At 43.4% G+C, this 23,550-nt stretch overlaps 1 protein-coding gene across 7 annotated transcripts in view; it reads left to right on the top strand.

Annotated features, from left to right (window-relative positions):
- The window catches only part of sh3pxd2aa (SH3 and PX domains 2Aa), a 140,720-nt gene that overhangs the window by 73,374 nt on the left and 43,796 nt on the right, over window positions 1-23,550 (top strand). For 4 of the 7 annotated variants that reach the window (XM_033623479.2, XM_033623476.2, XM_033623475.2 and 1 more), the window contains exons 6-8: window positions 2,074-2,099; window positions 16,426-16,470; window positions 22,105-22,233. In XM_033623479.2, coding sequence (XP_033479370.2) covers window positions 2,074-2,099; window positions 16,426-16,470; window positions 22,105-22,233 — 200 coding nt within the window. The remainder of the gene's footprint in view (window positions 1-2,073; window positions 2,100-16,425; window positions 16,471-22,104; window positions 22,234-23,550) is intronic. The other 3 variants (XM_033623480.2, XM_033623478.2, XM_033623477.2) reach the window with 1 other exon arrangement.

Below are 23,550 nucleotides of genomic sequence, written 5' to 3'. Positions count from 1 at the left end.
CTTAAGAGTCCTTGGCAAATAGAAATGTGAACACAGCACTTAACGTTCCCTGGATATGTAAAACATTCCTTTGCACCCCAACAGAGGATATCAGCATCTTTAATGCCACTGCGGCAAGCCCAGAGCGAAAAGGGCAAACATCCTGGCAAACAACCCTGCCAGCTCTGAGGCTTGGTCTGTCCACAACATACTTTCCACTGAGACGCATCCAGACACTCTGCAGTACAACTCATTGAAAGTTTTTGGCCATTGACTTGAATACTATCCATTCCCCTGGTATTAGAGGTCATGTGTCCAGCATGGCTTGAGATGGATGGGGTGAGGCGAGGGGTTAAGTCCCGCTCCCTCTGTGTCCCACTTTGGTGACAATGAAGCATATTCTGGTTGCTAGCACGCAGCGATCATGGTGGAGATGTCGGTATAAAGGCTTTATTCATCTGCTGTGGCCGGTCACAAAGAGACGGACACATCAGATCACAGGGGAATGGATTGACGGGTAGAGAAAAAGACAGCGAGGACGAGCACAGTGACACTCAAGAATCCGGAGCTGTTGTATCTGAAATGAGACATGGTTTCTGCTCATGCGTGTGTGCTGCCTGCCCTTACGCTGTCTTCTTGTAGAGCACTTGTGTCAGGATGTCTCTTTATTAGCCTCAATGCGGTCGCAGCAAGAGCCAGGAGGAGGTTTTCATTAACCTCATACAGTGAGAGGGCACTACCTTGACTGCTGGCTACACTGCCCTGAACACTATCTGCTCTCCTGGCACTGCAATATAAACTTCCAGGCCTATTTGCTCCGCATCATATCTGGCAAGATAAGAGGTCCCTCATTAATGAAATGGGCTGTTTCACAAGGGCCAGCGAGGTCAGCTGTCCCAAGGAACGATGCTCCTGCAGCTGGGTAGTGATCCCGAATCTTATGGGAACACCTATGATCGATTACACACATCGCCTGTTGGTGGGCAGCTGCTCACTGCCTTAGCATCAACACCAATATGTGTACATACACCTACTTGCCTCACACACATCCCTCTGTTACACTGAGATGTACCGACAGTCATTATCTGCAATCTGGTGCTCCTCTTGAAATGAGAGTCATGTTGTTATTAGTCATCCACAAAACACTTCACCTTCTGGTCTCTATATCCCTTGTTGCTGTCTGGGGGTTGATATCGCTGCCTATATGGTGGTTATTTTTAAATGACAGAGGGTATGGGAGAGAAGGTTCTAGTGGGATTCAGCTCTTCACTACAGCACCGTGCTTTGGTTTTATTGTGCTGCCTGTGTCTCATTTTCATCTGTACTGCGGCAGGATGACGTGGCTGAATTTGAGGTTAGATGAGGGTTTTGATTAGGCCTCGGGAAAGGACACATTGATTCTTAGTAGCATAAGAGAAAGAGGGCCGGAGGAAGGCAGAGAGGGAGGGAGACTTGGGTGTGACGACGGACAGATTGTCAGGTCTGCGTTTTTATAAATAGCGCAGGCTGTCTTCACCTGATCTCTCCTGCTTTCTATCTTTTTTAACTCAATTGCCACGCCGCCACAGTCCGAAAGTCACTATAGACAAGGGCAGAAGCAGACACGCTCAGCACAGCAAACCTCACACACTGCTCTGTGTCACCCCCCATCTATAGCTTAGCCTTGTGGCATAATCCCATTAGAATCCATTAAGCAACTGATCCTCCTTCTTCTTAATGTGGGGAGAGGTCGCCTTCTTCTCTGACAGGGCAAGGAAGGGAGGGAGGAAGAGGAGTATAGGAAGAGGATGGTGGTGCCGCTTTGGAGTCACATGACTAATTTGTGTCTGTTGCGGGGAGTACGGGCAGCTGGCCAGAGTCATTCCTCCCTCCTCTCCATCCTTTACTCTCCGTCTCTCCCTCTCCCTCAAACACATGCGTTTCTTAGTGGTCTAAAGCCGACTGCATGCATGTTTTTTTTCTTCCTTAGTGCAGTTGCCAGTTTTTGCCGTGTAGTAGTGTCACAATCCATTTGCGGTGACCACATGCTTTGTTGTTGACTGAGCGGCATCTGCTGTCACTAACCATGTCCCTCCTGTGTTGTTTCTCCCTCAGGGACTATGGCTCCAAGCGCAAGTCGGGTAAGTCCCTTGTTTTTCTTCACCTTCCTCTCCAAAAGCTAACTCACCCTCTTTTCTCTATCAACTTGTTGCTCCTAATAGAGCTGCTCCTTTAGATCCAAAGGATGTTATGCTGCATGACGTATGACTCTTTAACTCTCTCTGCGACTTGTCTGTTATCCATGTGATATCAATGTGTGGTTTGTTTACTTGTCCCGCTGCGGGACGCTGACTTGCTGTCGACTTTGTTTTGGGGTGGGATCAAAAAGCTGTCAAGCCTTCTCCTCCTGGCCATAGATTTTCCTCGCAGTATAGGGTGGGGTTTCAGAATTGCCTGATGGTTCTTTGGGATGTCAAAACAGAGTCATTAGCATATGTTTTCTTAAGAGAAAGTATTATTCTCTGATGTGGCAGTTTGAAGGATTGTTTGCTTCTGAGCCTTCAGCTGAAGTTCTAGGCAAAGCTTTTTGTATGACACGTTTAGTATTCTTAATAATTCAATAGGGAAGATGGTTTTACAATAACAGAAATACATTTGAAGGTATGTGCTTGTAAGGGGCTTTGATTTCACCCTGGTCTGTGTGGTCTAATTTCCTGGGACTCAAGACCTGGCTGTAAATAGGGATGTCAACACACATGTTGGTCTATGGGTTAATTTCGCAACTCTGTAGTTTATTGCACTGTGCACCAACCCACTCTGGTGGGAGCATGCTAGGGGCACCGCTCATTTGGCGATTACCGCTTGTAATGTCGTCCTGCCCCAACAGTGTTGCTGTGGAAACATTGTGCCCACCCTCTGTTCTCCCAAGTCGTCCTGGTGAGTAAATGTCTCAAACCCCTTTTAGCATTGTTAACTATTATCACTGTTAGCTCTGTTAGCGCTGTTGGCAGCGTCACCATGGCTAGTGGTGTTAACGTAGTTAACAATGCTAAAGGGGGTTTGCAGCTCAAAATAAAGACGCTTACTCACCAGGGGTTAGCAGGGGGGGGCGGTGGCCACCGTGTTTCTCGAGCAACGCTGTCCTGCCACTGGGATGGTGTTACCAAATGAGCGGCGCCGCTAGCTCGCTCTCACCCAATCCAAACGCGTCACCGCTGACACGTTCACTTATAGCCTCTCTTTGGCGTTTGAGCAGCTTTATAAAACTCTTGAACATGTAATGGCTCCTTAATTAGCAAGTTGACTTTACATAGACGGCATATCTTTTCAGTTTCTCCTGACATTGTGTTGTTTGGTTTGTTCACCGCTCCGCGACATGCGCGTTAAGGCCCAAACATACTCGGGCGGAACATATGCGGAACGGATTCCGCAGAGGTCCGCGCGGACTCAAAGCGGACGTCCGCAAGCCCTGTGCGCGCAAAGCTCAGATTTTACGACCGTGCGGACTCCGCTCCGCGCACCAGTGACTGCTCAGCATGTATTTTTCACATCGTGGGGATTTTTCACTGACATTTTTACAGGAAACTACAACACGGAAGTGCGCTCGACTATGAAAGCCCGAATGACTGCGCTCTGCTTATAGTACACCCGAGTATACTTGTGTTGAGCGGGCGGAGGCGTTGACCCCCCCCCCCCCCCGCTCTCTCACTAAGCAACCTGCCTCTGTCTCCTCTCACTCAGCCTCGTTCAGCCTCGATCTCGTCAGCATGCTCCACACACATGCTGTCTCCCCCCCACACCTCGCAATTGCACCGTCATTTAAAAAAGACATCGTGAAACAACCCTTCTATCGCTGATGGGCGATCGGATCGCCCATCGGCACAACCCTAGTCTTGTGGTTCTACTAGACTTTTCAAATGTTATCAGACTAGATGGATCAAGTCCAGATAGTGAAGCAAGTCATTCGAAGGGGTCGTAAAGCTAAAAAACATGTATCCACTGATTTACAGATGTCTCTTTCCCGAGTTAGTCTATTGGAAAAAGTCTTTCTGGGCCCCATGGCATCATGTGATGCACTTAGAAGTTGTAATTCCATTTTTTGGGAGTCAGGTTAACCGGCTAGCTGCCAGCAAAGCCAACAGAAAATAAAATAGACAGCAAGACATTTACATCACAAAACATCAAGATTTCACTACCTCTAAATAGATAGCGTTTGAAGTGCAAAAGCTCACTAAGTCACAGGAGTGCCAGCGTAAAAGAAAAGGCCTCATGTATTCGGGTCATTTTGCGTTTCTTTTTCTTTAAAAATGAACCGTGTCATTACAAGTTAATGGTTGTCGGGCTGTTGAAAGCAAAATTAACTGAAACTGACATCCATTATGTTAATACTTAAATTGGATGCTACACATACAATTCAGCATAATACAGAGTAAAAACATCCGACTATTGACAGGTCCCGAATCTGTTAAACTGTATCCCACATTTGAATTTTGTGGCACACGCCAATAAAACCACTAAAAGACTATTCATCCACTCCTTCCTGTCAAGGATTTTTAGCCTCATTAGCCATCTTAGCAAATGTATGGCTCTTAGAGGGTATTAGCTGCAGTATAGCTGCTTAACAAAAGCATTGGTACATGTGAGTCACTAATATATGCATCTGGGGGCCCTGTGTGTTTATGGTTAGGTAGACTGAGGAAACTTAGGGAAATATCAGTCATACCTCTCATGAATTATTGAAGAGAAAATGCAGGAAATAGTTTGTGGTTAATGGAGAATATGATTCTCTTGCTACAGATGCCCTCAAAGACTCCTTTGTTGTTATATTTAAGTAGCTTAAAGGTTGTGTTGGGGAATGGAAATATCTTGAGGTAGCTTTTGGTTATGGGCAGAAGCACAGCAATGCAAAACCTAGTTTGTTTGATGTGGCCCCTTGATTTTTACCTCATTCATAGTAGTTTTAAGTAATGTGACTTCCTTCAAGTAAACAACTCTTGAAATTGATTGTGAGTTTATTTTTGGACTGAGAGCACAGGAACTGTTTCACCCTCCTGCAGGGAATCAGTTTGTCATAGACCCAGAGGGAGCTCACTACCAATTCAATTACATCCACATTCCTTAAAGTGATTTGATTTCTTGGAAGCTGATTGCTGCTGCAGATAAGCCAGCTGGCATTTTTTTTCTCTCCTTCCCTTTAGTGTAGCGCATTATGCTTTGAAACAGGTGGTTTTCATACCTGTTGTGTCAGCAAACCTAAATCTTTGGGATGTTGCCCAGTTGGATGCCACCCCACTTACCCAGTGATCTCTGCTCCACCTGAGGTAACAGATTGAGTCTGTGTGGCAAGAGGTTGGCTATTTTTAAACCCTTGGACAGTTACATAACATCTGCATTATTTCTATGAATGGAAACTGAAGGAACATTGTCTCTTAATGAAGGGAAGGTGTCACATTCTTGAGGTGTCTTCTGCACATCATTTCTCCTATGGCTTATTCTTAAAATTGTTTTGTCAGCATTATGGAACAAATCTAATTTCCATACACCAAGTATGTCAGTATTTTTTTTTACATGTATTTGAAATTTAATTTTATTGGTATTATGTTTTTATATATAGGGGAGATTTCTTTTTACCTACCTATGTCATATTTTAAGGTAAACGACCTACATGTGTGTCTGCTATTACAAACCACTTATAGTTTTTCAATAGGGAAAACTATTTGTGAGGAATTAAACCAAAAATGAACGCTGTCTGATGCTACAAATAAAGCGCATGTCGGTCCTAATTGTAACAGAAGCTAAAAAATGGCAATAAGCAAATAGTTTTCATGGAAAATCAACAATATTTCAGTCAATTAACTGTTTATATGTTGATTTATACTAAGCATGGGATCAGATAACTTAATGATATTATTAAAACCTTACCGAATGTTGCAGTTGGAATATTCATGTCCTTCGTTGTGGACCCGCACATTGGTTACACCTACACAGTTAGATAATCTAATTGATGGAAGTTGTAAAGACACCATACAACCCTAATCTGATTTAGAATATAAGTGAATGACATCTGACAGATCATAGACTGCGTGCAGACATACAAGTCATATGTATTCAGTTTTATATAGATTCAAGTTAAGTTGTCGGCGGCAGGGTGGTACAGTGGATAGCATTGTCTGCTTACAGGAAGAGGGTTCCTGGTTCAAAGCCATGGTGGAGGCTTCAAACCCCAAGGTGTGTGGAGTTTGCATGTTCCTGTGTCAGTACTCCAGCTTCCTCCCACAGTCCAAAGACATGCAGGTTAATTGGTGACTCTAAATTGCCTATAGGTGTGAATGTGAGTGTGAATGGTTGTCTGTCTCTATGTGTCAGCCCTGTGATAGTCTGGTGACCTGTCCAGGGTGTACCCACCTCTCGCCCAATGTCAGCTGGGATAAACGCCAGCCCCTCTTTGACCTCTAACAGGATAAGTGGTTACAGAAAATGAATGAATGAATGAAAGTTTAGCAATCAAACTGTGCTCGCAAATGTAGGCAGTTGCAAAACATGTCACATGTGAGCTGCTGTATGCATTCATGCTATACTAACTAATGGAGAACAGATCCACAACACACAAACACAACTTTACCTTCAAAGAAATCCCCCTGGATCTTGATTTTTACTCAGTTTGTGTCAACTAGTTTTCCAGCCACTATTTTCTGCAGAGTGGATGCATCCTGCTGATATTTCTCAGGGATGTTTGCTACTATACTGGCCACATGCAGATATGATTACATCATGATGACATTTACATAGCATGAGAAAATGTGCATGTTAGAATGGTAACGCATCACATTTAAGGTGACTTCCCAACTGTGTGTAGAGGTGGTGACATAAAGTGTGATACTCTCTGTGGCCATGTGCTAATGGAAAGATTACAGTGTTCCATCGCTGTGTTTATGGTCTTTTCTTGCTGCTGCTCTCAGTGTAAATCCCTGAGATGCTTTTGATGGTTTCCAGCTAGAAGTTTTGAGTAACCATTACATCCCCTTTCAACACCACTGACAGTGTCTGCTCGTTGTGGTTGCTCCCATTCATTTGCTGCCATATAAGCATAGCCGTTAGTATATCATCCATCATCTTTTAGTTAAATCCTCTTTTTCCTTTCATCGTTTACTGTTGTGCAAACTATGTGTCCACTCCAGGACTTAAACGTCTTTTTTGCAAAAGGAGAAGCTGTTCAACATAATTACTGATCTGCACCAGGGGAACAACAGAATGGTACTGTTCACATTTTAAAAAGCAAAAAACAAAAACAAAGCACGTCGACCAGCTGGGAACAGTGACAGTGACTTGTCGTAGTGAGGTTGCCAAGTTTGGTACCATTGTGCTCATAAAGAGATCCATACCAAAACCTGTTCACCAACTGTATCTGGCCACCCACGTCATGGCTGGAGACATGGCAAAAAAGTGCTGGGCGAATGGATACGCTGCTGTTTGTCACAAAATATTTAACTCCCTCTAACACCACAAACATGTCGATTTTTAACGTATTAAACAAATGAGATACATCATGTTAACTAGTGAGCCTTAGGGGTGCTAGTAGGGAAAGTTTTGAACATTAGACTGAGCCAAGCTAGCTGTTTCCCCCTGCTTTCAGTCTTTATGCTAAGCTAGGCTGAACACACACGACTTTGATAAAGATTTGCTCATTAATCTGTGAGAAAGAAAGAGAGTATACTTTTCAAAATGCCAAAATGTTACCAAACTGTTCATTTAAGTGTCTTTGGTGTTTTTTTTTATTTGGTCTGTTCAACCATGATGACTACTGCTGCTTTCATCATCCACCCTGCTGTTCTTCTGTTAATTCCAAACAAATTTCTATTGCATCACTTCCACTGCACCAAAGCACGTTTCTGAGTATAATTGGGACAGAATATGTAAACAGGGTATTTGTTATTCACTACTGTTTAAAAGAGAAAAGCAAAGTGGAAAAGAAAAAAATGCCCTGTCTCTGGAAGCAGACAGACCCATCATAGCATAGCATTGGCCCGGCTCAGACCAGGGTCCGGCAACAACACAGCTGTGCTCCACTGACTCTAATTTAATCGTTTCAGATTTCCTTCATTTTCAGGCTGGTTTTATGGATTTGGAGCTAAATGTTGTCGTGTATTAATGATACTCTTTACCTGGAGAGGTTGGAAAAAGACATACGTTTCTTCCCTGTTCCAAAACCAAAATCAAACCCTGATAAGTGTAGGGTTAGCTAGCTAGCTACTGAAGATATAGCCTACTGAATGTATACACATGCTGCTTTTGCTTTTTAATGATTATAACAGTGAAAAAAAGGCCGACCCTGCTGTACAGGAACCAGTGAAGGGAAGCAGGGAAACTTCTGTGTCATCAGAGTGTGCGCAGATGAACGGTGTGTGACTTCCTCCGGAGGTCCCAGACAGAGGGCAAAGCCAAACACACTCATCTACACACACTGCGATGCCACACAGCTGGTTCAACATCAGTGAAGTTTCCCTTTATATTCATTGTCTTGTGTGGCGATCAGCAGTGATGTGGTGGTTCACTTTTACACTGTGATCTGTAGCCTATAGTTCGGCTTTAGCTTCTAACTATCTTTGTCTTTTTAACCTGTTGTTGCTGCTGAGTCACTTTGACATCCTGGATATATCCTTCAAACACAGACTGTAGACCCCTCTGTCTGCTTCTCTCTGGAATCACTCTTTCAGTTTTCCAAAAATATGATAATATTTCATCAGGGAGTGCAGTTAGTTACAGTGTGGGCTCCATGGTAACTGTACTCCGACAGCTTGACAGGCCATTACAAAGGCGAAGGGTCACTTTAGGATTTAAAATACAGGCGTCAATAAAAGCACTGGGGGGCACACAGACTCTAGAAATGATTTTTAATGACATCTTAGCTGTGATAGTGAGTTAGTTTAAATCGCTTCAGTTTTGGCGAAGGAAAATCCTATTGTCAATTATCCCCTTAGTCGTCATCATACAATCCGATCACTAGTTGGCACAAGCCTAGAGATTAACACCATGCAAGTCAATTTAGGAACCTTTGTCCTGTGTTTGTTGTGTAATAAAGACCAAATGCCATAAAAGTCATGATCTTGATATACCAAATTTTGATTTTAAGACAGCATGACAAGGGTGAAGATATTTCTGAAAGTGTCATTGCAGCAGCTGAAATCATTTCGAATAATTCAAAATAATTTGGACTTTAAAATGTTTTTTTGGTGCCTGCCAGCAGAAACCAAACACTGATTTATCTCACCTCTCGTTAGCGTGACACAAAGATGTCAACTGTGTTTTTTTAAAAACATGGGGTCAGGTCCAATGAGTCTCAGGGGTCACAGCTCTGCACTACCCCCTTTTGCTCTGCCGAGTGCAGATGGAGCTCGTCCTCCTCCATGTGAGGGCCAGATTGAGAGGGAACGGAGGCCACGGGGGTTAAGACTGTCTGACAGGCGCTAGTTTGTTTACGTGGCACAATGGATACGATTTCAGGCTGACTTCGGAATGGCCACTTGTATTTACATGGAGCAGGGCTGTGTGTTAATGTGTGTGTGTGCCAGTGTTTTTACAAGTGTAGGTTTAGTGGACAGGGGCAGTTTGTGTTTGTACATATCTGTTCAGCTGCCAGCGCTAATTAGGATCCTGCTTGTATTATCACGAGCTCCTCTGTCAATAGACATATTTATATGACACTTAAACCCTCCATTACCTGCCTCTGTAAAACCAATGAGACTAAAACCGCTCTCTGTGTTGACTTTAACACATTTAGCATCACACTGAGCTCTTAATTGCGGCGGTAATAACGCCAGCACGCTCATATCACATCAGTGTTAAAGATACAGTAAAGTGAGTATTGATTTAGGCAGAAAAATGCTAATTGTCTTTTCCGGCTTTATAGCCACGAGGCGTAGATATCTCAATATGTCGGAGCAGTTAGAGTTCTTCCCCCGGGAGTGACCGTGTTGTATCTCTGTGGCTGGTCTCCATTAAATCTGAAGGAGGTGATGTTTAAAGCCAAAATAAGTGAGAGAGGCTCGGAGCGAGAGAACAGGAAGAACAGAGAGTTTGGACAGACGTGACAGTGCTCACTGTGGAACAGATGTGGCCTGTGATGTGATTTGACCTCACCCTGAAGCGAGCACCCACACCGTGTCACTCTCCCAGCCTGGTTTGGGCGCCGTTTGTCATTGCTAACGGCTGTATTTTGCTAGCGTTGTGTCAAGGCTAGGGCCCATCAGCGGATTGTTACCTCCCCCCAACTGCTCTGTCTGCACACAAATGTCATTTGTCACAGCAAACGTTTGTGTCACAGTTGGGGATGAATTGTCTCGTCTCTGTTGTTCTCCCCGCTCCTTGCTAAACACTGTATCAATACTAGTTAGCTTCTGCCTGTGCTTTGACATTGTTAGCGTTGGTGTCACTCTGGGCAGCTGTGCTTTTTCACAAGTGTCGAATCAATACTGGTTAGCTGTGATTTGTATTTGGTGGCCTTTGTCTTGGTGTCAGGTGACAAGGGTTTATCATTTAAGCTCCTGACTGTTCCTGTGCTGGCTGCAGCTACAGCTAGCTGCGTGGAGGATATGCAGGGAGTGCCATCGTGAGGTCGGAGGTTCAGTCCGGCTGTTTTATAATAAATGACTTTGTTTGCCTGTTCAGAAAGTTCAAATTTTACTTTCTCCCTGTTTTTCTCTGTTATTTTTTTTGTGAGGAAACTCAGGGGAACACAGTTAATACATTATGTTGATGCTTACAATCTCATGTGTATACTCCACCCACACGAAACATTGCAGTTTGAAGCTTGCACATGGGCAGATTATGAGGCAATGGTTCCTATGAGCCACAGATATGTGAAAGGCACTATCACCTCTCCTGCAGAGGAGTAAGACTCACGGACTTGTGGTGGTTTTGCCTCTTTTTCTGTTGTTGCTGTTATTTTTGTTGTTGTGTTGCAGTTGTTATGCACGTTTTTGTCATTTTGTTTCCCTTTGTGGTCATTTTGTATCTCTTTGCAGTCATCTTGTGTCTCTTTGAGTTCATTGGGTGTCTCTCTGAGTTCATTATGTGTCTCTTTGAGTTCATTATGTGTCTCTTTGAGTTCGTGTTGTCTCTTTGTAGCCATTTTGTCTCTCTGAGTTTATTTGGTGTCTCTGTAGTCATTGTGTGTCTCTTTGAGTTCATTATGTGTCTCTTTGTAGTCTTTTTCTGTCTTCAAGTTCATTTTGTGTGTGTTATTTTGTGTCTCTTAGAGATCATTTTGGGTCTTTAATGGTAGTTTTTGTCTCTCTGTGGTTATTTTGTGTCTTGTTGAGCTTATTTTTGGGGGGGTTTGGTCACTTTTGTGTCTCTTTGTAATTATTTTGCGTCTCTTAGACATCATTTTGCTTCTTTTTGGTTTTTGTTTTGACACTTAGTTAATGTGTGTCTCTTTTGTGTCTTGTTGAGCTTATTTTTGGTCACTTTTGTGTCTCTTTGTAGTTATTTTGTGTCTTGATGAGTTTATTTTTGTTTTTTTGTCACTTTTGTATCTCTTTGCAGTTATTATGTGTCTCTTCGGGATACTTTTTAGTCTCTTTCTGGTCAATACCTGTTACTTTGAGTGACATTTTGCAGATGAAGGCTGGGAGGGCCCTGACACTTTGGACCCCTGTGCTTTGGCCCCGTAGGCCTGCTCAGTAATCAATCCATGAGCTTGCAGTGAAAGATGTCTCTGCTTCTCTGTCTTCACCTATGCCCACTCTCTCAGCCTTGCTTTTTATTCTCTTTTCTCTCACACTCTTTAAAGACACACCCCCTGATGTTTTAACAGTGTCCCTCAGCACCACGGAGCCACAGGCTGTTTCCCTTCCTACGACTGATGTTTTCAGATATTTTAAATCTTAAAAGTTAAAAACCCTTAAAAAAGACATGCACATCCCAGTGTCCAATGGATTGGTCTGGATGCTAGAAATATGTGGCGGAGTAGAAACAGCTAGATCTGCACCAAGTAGCTCCTGTTAGAGGATTTTAATGCTCAGAAGTGAAGAAAGAGCCACTGGTTCAAGACGTTTGCAGCATTTTCATTAGTGTATCATCATCTGAAACTAAGAACCATTGTGTTTTTGTTATCTTAGATTGAGCCGTTTATATGGATTGGGTCCTCTTCAACATAGTGTCAGCTATGTTGTTCTACAGTAGCCCAAAACAGACACGCCAAACACTGGCTCAAGACAGGGCCATTCACATTTTTTGTTTTCTCGTCAGCCACTGTAGTTCTCCTACACACTTGGCACACAGGAGAAGATTCAGTTGGTTCCAATCTGCAACCTCACCACTGGATGCCACTAAATCTGGCTGAGTGATTTAGTAATTGTAGGGGCTGAAATACCAAACAAACCAGGCCGCATAGAGACTCAATACTGCTGACAGTCCGTCAACAGTGAGCTTGAAGGGAATTGGGGGCACTATATCAAAAACAGGGAGTGCATCTTTAAGGTTTCAGCATCAGCTAGTTTGTGTGAGCTCCAAAGCAGCAGAAAGATCTATTATGTGAGGACATTTCAGCAGACACTTCACTACTTCACTCCTTACAGTCTTCAGGTCACTGGTCTTAGCCTGTTGATTGACTGTGGTTTTTAGGGGGGGATGTGTGGTGATGTCCGCAACAGGAACTTTCCTTTGAAAACACAATCTACTAAGTCCACAGAAAAACAAGATAGATGGCTAATAAGCCCCTCCAATCCAAACCTAGCAAGACAGACATCAGAGATGCCATTTTTCACCGTCCCTGGGCCCTCAATTGCGGAGTAATGGAGATGTCTGGGGTCAGAATTCTAGGAAAATTACCCACAGCAGCAAAGGGACAGAGAAAACACTGCTGGTTCGGCTGGTTTGTGGCGTCATCACCCAAACCTGAAAGGAATTAAGCATCTGTATGTGTGTGTGTTTGTACGGAGGGGGAGTGGGTTAGCAAGGAGGGCCAAGAGTGGAGTTAATATCAATCAGATGTTGAGCGCTACACTGAGAGCAGCCGGGTGGGTAATAATCACGGTAGGGCGTTAGTGAGCGGGGTTTGACCCTGGCTGACCTGGGACCAGCCCGTATCCCTCCCTCTGGGGCCAACATCAGTCCAGCAAAGCTCCCGAGGCTCTGGTGGATAGCGAGAGGGGATTTGGCTTTTATTATCTCACGTGAGTCAACGGAGAGGAGCTGTTGGCTTCACAACAGGAGCAGCGCTCGCCAGGATCATGAAGTATACAAACTTGGTCTCTTCAAAAGACGAGTTGATTATTTAGGAAACTGCCCTATGTTCAGATTGTTAAATTTTGGACTTTTTCCATGAGTTTTGGATGTTTTTATAGATCCTAGAGGGATGAAACGAGATGCACTTGCTAGAGGCCATAAACCCTCAATTTGAGGGAAAACTAAACTTGAGGTTAGAAAGTTTTTTTCAGAAACATTATCCATTTACCTTAACTCTGTTTGACTACATTTATACTTTATTCACACATTGCTATACAGTTTATAGTGCATACATAAAATATTTGATGTAGTGACAATGTTGAGTTCGGCAAAGCTGTCACAGTGGTACAATGAGATGGGCTGTAATTGAAGAAAAGTAATGAGTTAAAGAGAAATATGAAGATATTTTTTAAGGTGGGATAAATGGTCTTTTAACTACCAGCAAGTTCGTCTGCTTCTAGACCTCTGGACCTCTATCTGATAAAAGAACATGTACACAAGCCTTTGAGTATCTAACCAAGTGTCAATGCCAACTTAAAATACTTTCAATACTGTTGTTTGGAATTGTGTTATTCCTCCACAACAGAGATTGGAAATGAAATGAAATGATTATGAAATTTTATAACTAAGTTCGGGAGCAAAGACCACGCCTCAATCTCATCCACTTCCGCACTAAAAGTATTTACGCACGGAGCACTTATCGGTTTCCCTCCACTTTGACTCCGTTCTTGCTTCCCTGGTTCCGTTGCCCCCTCCTCCCTTCAGCCGACACTGGACCGCCATCAGATTCCACCCCCCACCTTCCTTCCTTCCCTGTCTCTACATCCCCTCATCCCTCCATCCCATGACCCTCATCCCTCAACCCTCATCCCCATCATCCGTTATATGTAATAAACTAATTGCAATCTGTAGCTCTATTGACGTGGTCTTTGTTTGTGAATAATACATTAATCACTGAAGCTCTAGGTGTAAATGTGCGCATTACTATGCAGTGTGTCTGGGGTTGACAGTGAGATGAAGGCTTGTATGGGATGGAGAGTGGTGGGACAGGCTGGGAGTGAGTGATGTAACAAAACAAAGAAAATAAAGAGCAGATCAACCCACATTTGTGGAGTTTTATGAGGCGTTCTTGGACCACAGTTTTGGGGACTCCCTGAGAGGAACTGCCAGCTGGGGAGCTTTCCTGAAAGCTATATACCGCCAAGAGCTTTTTCTGTGTGCAATCACACTGCAAACAGGAACGCTGAAGTGACGTAAGCCAACCTTGGCATATTTCGCTTTGATGAGTCAAAATCACGTTGTATATCCTCTGTCACATATATTCTCAGTAAAGCCTGTCGACCCATTTGTCCATGTTCTCTTTCTTTTTTTGTTACGAGCTGCTGCTTGTGTTTTGTGTCTGTTGTTCGCAAGGCTAAAAGAATTTTAGAGAGGGCAGTCATATATATACTTATTTGACTTAAGGTTTCTCTTGTGCTGAGAGGGTATTGAAGAAGGAGCTGAAATGTCCTTCAAAATGGCATAAGAACTACAATAGTCCCTAGTTCTTGCAGAGGGGACACATCAAAAAGGGGTGTTCATAGAACTATGAATAAGTACCTCCAATCCGTAAATGCCTATTGCCTTGAAGTTGACCCCTAAAGGTTAATGCTACTTGCTGCAGCTTTAATAGGCGCCTAAAATCTACATTTTCACAAATAGAGAATCGTGAGATGATTTAGTTATGGTGTGTTTAACCTGCCTGCCCCTGTGGCAACTGGCTTGAACTTTGTTAAAAAAAGAAGCTCCCTTTTTGCTTGTTCATACAGCAATAGTCCATATACATCTGCAGACATTTAACGGAGCTGAGATTCAGAGCATATCTATGATTGAGAGTCTGGGGCGGGATAGTCTCAACATAGAGGTGGCTAAACCGGCAGCTAGCAACTAACAGTGCTAACTCAATAAACAGTGCTTACAGTGGCAACAGTGCTGTCAGAGTTAACATTGTTACCATGGGGGAAACGAAGGGTGGGCGACAAGCCATCTAGATATGCATTAACTGTTGTATTAGAGCAGTGCAAAGCAATGGGAATAAGCTAGCTAGTGAGATACACTCAAAGGGACTCACATGCACTAACGTCAATACGCAGCCAAACCAGCTACCAAAACAATTACAGAGAAGCTCGGATTACACACACAGAGGTAGTGTGACTTCATTCTCTGCTCAGGATGCCATTACTCCCCTATATCTTTACATAGCAAATAGATGTTTGCTGCTATATTAATGTTCTGAATGTTGCATACAGCTCCTTTAAGTGTATTCACCTACTTCTCTCATCTTGAAATGCCTGTAGGTTGAAAAGTTTTCCCTAATGTCCGCAGATAACACAACGCTGGTGCAAAAATGTTCATTATGTATGCCAAAGCTCAGCAAAACTTTTTATACCAAATATAATAAAGTAAATAAATGATTATGGCCATTTCTTGTAGTCTTGAAAGAGACATTCCTTCTTGCGTTCAGTAGCCTGCCCTGCCCTGCCCTGCCCTGCTCCTGTTCCAGTTCCTTAATATCATTATGGCCTGTTTCTGGCAGTGTGCTGCAGTGCTGCAGCCCTAATGTAGCTCACTTCCAGGACAAGATGACAGCCAGACAATAAAATATTATCTTGGTCTCAAATCAAGCGTCATATATACAGAGGTAGCTTAATCTGCTGCTCCCCAGATCTCGGTCACCACCTCTTCTGTCCCTGTCTTTTCTGATGCATGGCATTTAATTTCCTGGTTGGGGGCTGAGATGTTTTTTGAAGAAGGGGGGGTTGGGGAGTCAGGAATGACTTTAGAAGTGGCTGACGCCCATTTCAGACATTCCACGAGGTGCAGATAGAGGGATGGAAGAAATGGAGAATGATATGAAGAGATGGAGGAAAGGGGATCATGGGAAGGGTGGAGCGAGCATCTTGCAGTCAAAAGGAGGGAGGGTTTGGGTTGAGGCTGGTTGTAATATAACAGTTGCTTGCCCTCAGATACACTTCATACTCCTCAGCATCATGAAAACACTGAGCTCAATAACACAGGCCACGACATATCGTCCCCAGATTAGTCGGCCCGGACTTTGGATCCAGTTTATCTCTGCTGCTTCTTATTTTGTGTTCAGTAGATGTGAAAAAGGTGTGCTTTACCATACTGTTGCTTCTGCATGCTGTCCAACTGAATAATCTCTCTTTCCTTCTCTCCTTCCTTCCTTCTCTTTGTCTCCAGTATGGATGTACGGCTTTACAGACAGCCCGAGGAAAGAGGCCTCAGGTAGACTTGTGTGTCTATGTCAACATGTTGAATATGCATGCTCTACTGTCACAGCGACACCCCTGCTGCATCCCCCTTTTGGTTTTCCCAGTTTATTTCTTTTCACACTTCAGCTTTCTCTTGACATCTGCTTTGCATGCGCTGTCATCAGCCTCTCCTCTCACCCATCTGCTCAAAGTCAGCCTCTCTCCTCTGCAGTCTATCCATCCATCTCCGCAGTTGGCCATCAGCAGCTGGGCACGTTGCCAGAGAGCCAGAGCGTGCACCTTAGGTCTGCATGTGGCAAAGCGCCTTAGCCTGAAATGAGGTGTCAAGTCTGGTTCTTTGCATTTGTCTGCGACATGGCTGTAGATCACTGCGTGTGACCTCATTCAAATTTAGGTGTAAAGGAATGATGAGTCGAGGGAGGACAAGATGAACCCTAATTGTTGCTATTGCAAATAAACATCCCAGGAAAGAACATGGTTTTCGTGCAGATATGAACACATTTTGACGCAAATACAATCACAGACTTCCCCATCTGGTGACCATTCAACCATCATTGTTTGAGACGTTTAACTGCAATTGAGGCATTGATGGAGAAAGACGCAGATATGTTGTTTCCCTCAATTAAAGCTATCAGTGTGTCAGTACGAGTTAGGATCAACAAAGACGAATCCCCTTTGAACTGACGTAGCGAAACTAAAAAAATGACCATCCTTCAAGTGTATAGAACATGAAGAAAACCGCTCCCCTAATTTCAACAACAAATCTTGTGCAATAAAAGTTTTTGGAAAATTGAAGCCATAATGTAACAGGTCTTCAGGAGTCATTTCTCAACAAGGCGTGGTTGCCATTACAACAGTATAAAGCATTTAAATAGCTGGATCTGTGCTGCTTTATTACCTCAGGCTGACTTTGATTGCTCCTTCCACATAGGCTGCTTGCGTTCTCCGCAGTATGTTCCTTTTCTTTATTTCTCCTCGCGGGAGAATGCTGAAGAAAGACAGGGATGAATGCCCAGCCTCACCCAGTGGGGAAGTGAGGTTATGAGTGTTCCCTGGTGTTCCCTGCCTGTTTATTTGAGTAACAACATGTAGAGATACTTAATTGTGTTTTAAGCACTGCGCAAAAGCTTAGGCATACTTTATAATTCTTCCAGGCTGCTTAAATACATGAGCGCACTGCAACCTGTTTCATTCTCATAAATATATTACAAGGACGCTGTGAAGATACATGGATACACTCATTCTTGTGAGCTGCACAGGAAATGCAAGACTTCATCTAAGGGTTGATTGGGTCTTAGAAAGGAAGATCTTCTCTTAGATCTTAAAGGACAGTGGCATTGAACGTGCAGGATTTGCACAGCTTAACTCTAACAATGCAATCCATGTTCAAGGTCCAATCCCATTTACAAAAGGACAAAGAGGCTGACGGTAGAGAATTCACCGTCTTAGATGCAGTCGTAAATGGGGAGATGGAGAGATTTGCTGACAAAGTATGCGACTTACTTTTCCTCTGAGCCAAAGTAATTATCTAGCATTCATGTTTTTGTTCATCAGAGGCTCCATGTGATTTCTGTTTTGTGTCACTGCTTGTGCTGACATGCCTTTTCCCTTCATGTATGATGTATGCACTGATGCAGTCAGAGTCAAAGTTGGTCGATAGGTGTGTAAACACATTCTTGTTTGACACTTAAGACCTGGGTTCACATCCAGACTCAGACCAACAATTAATGCCAGTTTTGTAGTTCGACATTATTTGCTTTCCTTCTGCAAACCACTGATATGTTACATGTACGTGAGTATGGAGCAGCTATATTGAAACTTGTTAGGTTAAGGCACAAAAACTACTTAGTTGTGGGTAAAGCAGCAATATCTTGTTAAAAAACAACTGCTTTTTGTGCCACTATTGATGCTGGAAGAGCAGCAACAGGCGATAGGGCTGCTTTAGGGGCCGTGCGTCTTTAACAGCCTGGAAAACGCAAGGTCAGGCTCTGGGTGCTACTCTTGTCTTGTATCTTGTGCCAGCTTTCAAGAGTGTGGCAGCAGCCTATTGTCTGTGGGATAGATGTAAAGCTCTGGGTAGCTCTGCGCTAAAATGATTAACTTCTCCGTATTTTTTAAAGGTTATTTTTTCAGGCTTTTGCCTTTAATGAACAGGACAGAGTGAAACGGGGTGAGAGAGAGAGCAGGGGTGACATGCAGCAAATGGTTGCAAGCCGGACTCAACCCTGCGACCGCTGCAACGAGGCATTGCCTCTGTACATGGGGCACCAGTACTATCCACTACGCTACTGATGCCCCAACTTCTCCTCCATATTTATCACAGACTGATATTTACGGAGAACGGGAAAGATATCTGTCGGCTGTGATTGGTTGGTCCTCGTCACATGAGACATGGTGCGTGCTGCAGCGCTCCAAAAGTTGAACTCTTTTAATCTCGTCATGCTGTGAAAAAAAGGTGCTCTGGAATGCATGTGCATCAAAATAGCGCCGCTCTTGTGTTTGAGCATGCCTGCCGCACATTTAAATTAAAAACAATGAATCGTACACATGCCAAAAAAACGCAGCATGTGAGCGATTATGGCCCCTTATGAGTTAGATAAGAAGACTTCTAAGAGTCTTGTAGTCTTGTTCGCCACGACAAAGTAACATTCTGTTTGTGATTAAAAAATAAGATTCAACATATTTGTCTCACAAAATATTGAACTATTCCTTTAAGAGGTAACTACACTCCAAAATCCACTTTTTGAGTTAATAACTTACATGTAGTCACTTTCTGACTTGGCCCATTAGGTTTTGACCTGCCAAGAGAAGACAGATGCTAATTAGCTTTAAGCCACAGTCTGGTACGGTGCAACAAATGGTGACATCTAGCCTGTGTTTAAAACTGCAAATGTTCCCTTTTAAATAAATAAATAAATAAACAGTCTGTCGTCTACCACCCCCCATCTAGCTTATGTTATTGGAGGAATATGCTTTGAGTCGTACAAATAAATCATATGTGTTACTGGCTGATGTAGAAAATAAAAACTGTTGAATGTTAAAATGTTATATTTAGGCATTAAAAATGCTGAAAAGGTTTGCATTTGTCAAGAGGCTGTGTTGAAGCTACAGTAAAAGGGAGGTGTGAAGTTGCTTGTTAACATCGATGATGTTGTCTCTACCCTTAACCATTCCATAACTGTACAGCTGTAATGTGCCAATGATGTAAGAATAATTTATTTCTAAAAATGGCAATGAAAGTTCATGAACGCCATCAGTGAATCATCAGAATACTGTGGTTTGAATCGTCCGTTATTATTAAAGAAAAAAAAGAGGGAGTGATTCAGTGGGTCAAGAAACTTGGAGTTGGTGATGCTGATGTAAAAAATGTGGTACTCTTCAATGATAGGGCAAGTAGTCAAATATTAATAACAATGAAAACAATGACTGTACAGCTTACTTGTAATTTAAGGGCCATGGTGTAGGTTGGCAGTCTGAAAAGTAGTCGAGGCACTCTGACTGTAAGTTAACAATCCTTAATTAGTTCACGGATTACAAGTGTGTTTGACAAAAGGGAAATTTCGGTTTATTTCAACCTGTCTCCTATCGTCCTAAATTTGTTTCAAGTGACTAGTGACATAAAAATAATAGTTAGCATGTTAGCAGTTAGCCTAGATACAGCCGGGGCGCATAATAGCGTCAGACCTGTTAAAACGTAAGTGAACGGGCATACTTCAAGTGCAAAGTTAGTCCACTAAACAAGCTTTTTTCCACAAAGGCCGCCTCATATCGTTAGGATAAATGTCAGAGAACATATAGAAAACGTCAGTGTATTCTGGCTCAAATAAATAAGGGCGGCCATCAAATTCTGTAAAATCAAATTCCTCCTCCACAAAGTCGAAGTCTGGCAAAAAGTCAGCCATTATTCTATAAATCTTTCATAAAATAAATGAATGAACTTTTCAGGCTACTGTCTGGTTCTGCCTTCCAGCTGTTGCTGCTTGTTCTCACGATATTTCAGCCGCGCTTTGGAAAGCAGAGCTAGATGGTAAACAAACATGGCAGCACACCGGTAAGGTAAGACAACATGTTTACATGTCGTTTTCAAAACAAGAAGACACATTTTTAAAATGATTAAAAAACGAATTTCAATAAAGAGTATGCTAAGCTAAAAAAGGTACATTTTAAAGTTGCTTTTGAAGGTATTTTCTTCTGGCAGACTATTCCAGAGGCGAGGACCATAAACACCAAATGCTGCCTTCCTGTAGTACTTTGTCTTCACCGGGGGAACCACTAACTAACTAAAAGCCACTGTCAGAGGACATGAGTGATCTCAAGGGAGTGTATACACTGAGAGCATGTCTGACAAGTTTTCAGGAGCTAATTCAGTGAGTGATTTGAACACCAACAACAGGGTCTTAAAATTTATTCTAGAACTAATAGGCAGCCAGTGAAGGGACTTTAGGATTAGTGTGATGTGTGCTCTTCTTCTGGTCTTGGTCTTCATTATGTGCCTTTTGTTTTACATAAATAAATGTAATTCATCATCTATTCTTGGCCACGTAACTCCCAGATAGTTGTTCTTACAGTATAAGGGTTCTCTTCCTGATCACCAGGCCCACACACAATCCTCGCCCTCAGAATTCCAATGACACTTCAACAGTTGTAAATGAACATTGTTTATCACATTACAAGCAAAAGGAACAACTTTGCATATTGTCAAAAAGAAAACTCCACAGATTCAGTTTGGGTCTGCTGATCACATCCCGAACAGACACACTGAGACGAAACACAATAGGATGTGAAGTGTAATCTGTGTGGCTCACCTCTCTGTGGCCAAACAAGTCACTGAGAGTGTTTGCAACTCAGGTTCAGATCCAACACGTGATCTCAGTAGATGAAACACTGAAACATTGAACACTGAAAAGGTTAAACATCACAGAGAAGGAGGGAGAGAGAAAACAGAGTGGCCTAACCCCAACTGAAATGCTTTCTTCTTTTGTTTCACATAAACACGGACCCAGCCTCCTTCCCTGTTTCTCTCTCTCCGTCTCTCTAGTCCACTCATATGTTTCTATTTAAGGCCAGCAGTGCCGACTGCCATGATTGGTGTGTTCACCCCCCCTCCTGACTCGCCGTCCAACGGCTGGCTCCCAAAGACAGTGGAGGGGAGGCCTTTCCTCTCAACCGCACTGTTGATTTTCCACAGGGAAACTTCACCATTCTTCCACTCATTCGCTCCCTAGTCTTCCCCTCCAAACATTAGAAGCTCCCCTATTTCTCCCTTTTTTTTTTAAATTTACCTCTCTGTTTCTTTCTTTTTGGGTCTTAAAGTTTGCTTCAGGTCATGGATCCACTTTAGGCGAGAGATGCAGCCCCTGCAAACATTTCCATCCCGTTCCCTCCTTTTGTTTTGAATCCTCTCGATGCTCCTCAGTCCTTTGCTGTGGGCCGGGGGTCGACTCAGCTATATGGCCAGACGTTTGGGACTATGCAGCCAAGTCGTGAGCTCGCGTTCTGATTGGTCAGGGAGGAACAGCGGCAGGGAGCGGGGGTTGGCCGATGGCGGCACACCGGGTGCACAGCGGCAGCAGTGTAGTTGGTTGCAGGGGGCGATCTCGGGGTGCCACGGCAGGCAGGTGGCTGACAGCCTGTTTCTTCCCCTCAGGGATTGACAGCTCGGAGCCCATGGTGCTGGAGCAGTACGTGGCCGTGGCCAACTACGAGAGGCAGGAGAACTCGGAGATCAACCTCAAGGCCGGCGAGACGGTGGACGTGATTGAGAAGAGTGAAAGTGGTGAGTGGACTCTTGTTTTTGTTTGTGTGCCAAGCATGTCTTTGTGGACCTGACAACCATCCACACACTGAGATCCATAACAGAACATTATTATTAACACATGTTGGGTGAAAAGCTGAAGAACTGCTGTTGTTAGAACTGCTTGACATTTGGTTTGTTTCTTCCTGTTTGTATCTCCGTCAGCCTGAGTACACATTAGTAGAATAAACATATTCAGAGAGGCATGCTCACTCAGCACCTCTCTGTCTCCCTCCTTTTCTAACCTCTTTGTCCGCAAGACTCCCCCACTCCAGCCTCCCTCCCACTGCTCTGTTTTCTCCCCTCTTCTCCCAATCTCCTGATCTCCTAGCTGGGGCTTGGCACCACCTGGAGGTGCTGTTTGGCTGGCAGCAGTGAGTGTATGGAGAGAAGGTAGTGTTATGGCTGGAGGCCAGACGCTTGCTTTTTGCAACAGGAATGTCAAGTAAATTCAAAAGCCAGTCTTCAGCTCTCTAAAAATGAGAGTTGTGATGTTTGACTGGTTGAAGTGGGAGCAAAAGGTGTTATGTTCACAAACATGAACATCCAGCGCATTTACTGTGAACTACAGTGACGATATTTGGCTAACAATGCGGATCAAGAGAACACAGGTAGTATTTTCATCACCAAGAGATTCAGCACTTCACTTTTCACCTCGCCTTCCCCGATGGTGAAAACTCTGTTTAGCAATCCCAGAGCTGGATTTGATTTTTCCATGCAAGCAGTCACTGACAGCCAGCAGCTTGCACAACTCACGAGAACAAATACAGTGCATCCCCTTCCTTTCTTTGCTCTTATCTATACACTTATTCCATGTTTGAATTCATTTTCTTTGAATTATCTTGGCCTCCACATCTTTGAGTGATCATGCGCCTTAATGAGTCAGTTTCAAACAGCTTGTCGTTTTGTCCTCTCTGTGCATGATTCACATAGCATTTGGTGCATTTCCAATTTGTCCTCTGTCAGCAGAAATGAGATAATTGTTAAATTAAGTTTTGACAGAGTAAAGAAGTTCCATGGGAAGTTCTGTCTTTTGTGATGTGGCTTTTGGTCACACGCAAAGAAGTCGATGTCTTCTCGAAATTGACTCCAAGGATGAGGATGTCCTGATTTCCGGCCCTCCTCTTAGCTTTGTTTGTGAGGTTTTGAAATGTCAAGTTCCTGTTAACTCTTGACTTGAGAGGGGATTCATTTTTCCTCATGCAGCTTTGATCACCAGAAACTCTTCGGAGTGAGGTACATGCGTCATTGACTGTTTTGTTTAATGAATATTTATAATTGTGCCTAAGCCACACACTC

This window comes from Epinephelus lanceolatus, chromosome 3 (genome assembly GCF_041903045.1).
Source record: "Epinephelus lanceolatus isolate andai-2023 chromosome 3, ASM4190304v1, whole genome shotgun sequence".
Lineage (NCBI taxonomy): Eukaryota > Metazoa > Chordata > Actinopteri > Perciformes > Serranidae > Epinephelus > Epinephelus lanceolatus.
This window is presented reverse-complemented; position numbering and strand designations above follow the sequence as displayed.